Source organism: Adiantum capillus-veneris, chromosome 28, assembly GCF_014529385.1.
Source record: "Adiantum capillus-veneris isolate H3 chromosome 28, ASM1452938v2, whole genome shotgun sequence".
Taxonomy (NCBI): Eukaryota; Viridiplantae; Streptophyta; class Polypodiopsida; order Polypodiales; family Pteridaceae; genus Adiantum; species Adiantum capillus-veneris.
Window position 1 is genome coordinate 133,833,004 of NC_140958.1, and position 1,975 is coordinate 133,834,978.

Consider the following 1,975-nt stretch of genomic DNA (forward strand, 5'->3'; position numbering starts at 1 on the left):
TAAATACTCAGTATTAACATTCATGGACCTCATGTCAGAAATTAAGCAAAAGTAGTGCATTGATTTGATACTCAAGAGAGAACCGGGTGAAAAGCAAGATCGGAGAGCTAAGAAGAAAGAAATACCTGTACATGCAGGGTTGGATTCGAGCCAAAGGGTCGGCTTTGGCCATTTATGACTGGTCGGCCAGTTTGTAACCAATTTGACCATTCAAGAAATCTATAAAACAAATACGTGCAAGAGGGAAATGGTCACTCTTGCACGGGGGGAGATTGCACCCAGTGCTTGTGTCTTCTTCTCTTCTCTCCTCCCTCCTCTCTCACCGTGCTTGCATAGCACTCCACTCTAGGAGGTGTGCCTGCACGTGTTCTTTCGCTCTCCCCCACTCTCTGTCTCTCTCTGTTCATATTGTGCTCGATTATGGATTTGTGCGAGTTGACAGGTACGTAGATTTATTCGTTTATGTCTTGCTATGCGCTATTTTGAGAATTTTGCAGGGCTCTCTACACTCCCGCCTGTAGCAAATAGAGCGTTCCGGAAAGAAGGAGAATACTTGAATCAAGTCTAGCTAGCAATGCTACCTTGCAATGATGAACTACAATCATTCAAACACATGCATGTGCATGAGAACTTGGGACTCATAGACAAAGGTCTAATCAATTCAGTGTACTGGAATAATAAGACTGTGGAGCATTATTTATCAACAAAAGGTGGACATTACAAATTGTAAACATGGGTTGAAATAGGGATCGTGGAAATGAGGAGGAAAGAGGGAAGCATTAATGTGAGTGAGCTCTTATTCATCATGCATATTTTGGTTGCCAGGGAGGGGACCTCCGAGGGCATATTGCCAAACAACGAAGCTGGTCCAATTGTAAGGATAAGTGGTGATGGAGGGACATCCTATACATGAAATCCAAAGCCAAGTTGTTTTACTAAAGTCACCATGCTTGCCCACACATGAATTGTACCAATCTGCACTTGTATGGATGAACGGCATTGATCCAGTGGTTGCATTGTAAGCATTTAAAAAACCTTCAATCCACATGCCCATTGAGTGCTGATGATGCCCATAACAACTATCCTCAAGTGAGCACAAGGTTCCCTCTGGCAACCATAACAATAAATACTCAGTATTAACATTCATGGACCTCATGTCAGAAATTAAGCAAAAGTAGTGCATTGATTTGATACTCAAGAGAGAACCGGGTGAAAAGCAAGCTCGGAGAGCTAAGAAGAAAGAAATACCTGTACATGCAGGGTTGGATTCGAGCCAAAGGGTACCCGTGAGGCTGAGCTCGTCGCTGGAGTTGAGGGCTCCGCCGTTGTCAAGGAAGAAGGCAGCTTGAGTGGCGCCATCCGACAAATGGGGGCGGGCGACGTGGTAGGCACCGCGCAGTATGCCCACGTGGCGGGTGTCGTTGAATTGTGAGGCAAAATAAGGGTTGGTGAGGTTGATGCCGTCCGTGGCCTTCACAATGGCGAACTCGCAGCCTGCCGCATGCGCAGCCTCCCAGATGGATAGATTCAGCGGCCCCTGCACCTCGCTCACGTCCGCACCGAACACTGGCGGGTGCGGGTCGACCGGAGCCGGCGCCGGCGCTGGAGCCTCCGTCGCTCCTGCCAGGCCGGAGCTAGCAGCAGCCAGAACCACCATCATGATCACTAATTGGGATGAAGCCATCCCTGCAACCAATGAATAGCTTATTGCGGAAGGCAATGACCCCTACCAATGAATACCTTATTGTGGAAGACAATGACCCCTAGACACAGATCAGGGGACCTTATATTGACTCTCCTGCAGAGCCCGAGTTCTCGGGAGTGAGCTCGACTCATGCAAGGAACGTGTGCACACGCTTCACCTTTGACTGCATGCTCTCTGCACAAGCTTGGCCCTACCCTTGCAAAGTACATTACAAGTACGGTCGATACAAACCTACAAACTTTGGAATTCACATTTTTGAAGGTGAGAAAA

General features: G+C 47.7%; 1 protein-coding gene across 1 annotated transcript; it reads right to left on the reverse strand.

Annotated features, from left to right (window-relative positions):
• Positions 1 to 647: 647 nt before the first annotated feature.
• LOC147421338 (N,O-diacetylmuramidase-like) lies at positions 648 to 1,744 on the reverse strand. Its single transcript, XM_086504796.1, has 2 exons — positions 1,249 to 1,744; positions 648 to 1,107 (listed from the first exon to the last, which is right to left on the reverse strand). The coding sequence occupies exons 1-2, from the start codon at positions 1,682 to 1,684 to the stop codon at positions 797 to 799; spliced, it is 747 nt and encodes a 248-aa protein (XP_086360922.1). The 5' UTR covers positions 1,685 to 1,744; the 3' UTR covers positions 648 to 796.
• Positions 1,745 to 1,975: the final 231 nt, after the last annotated feature.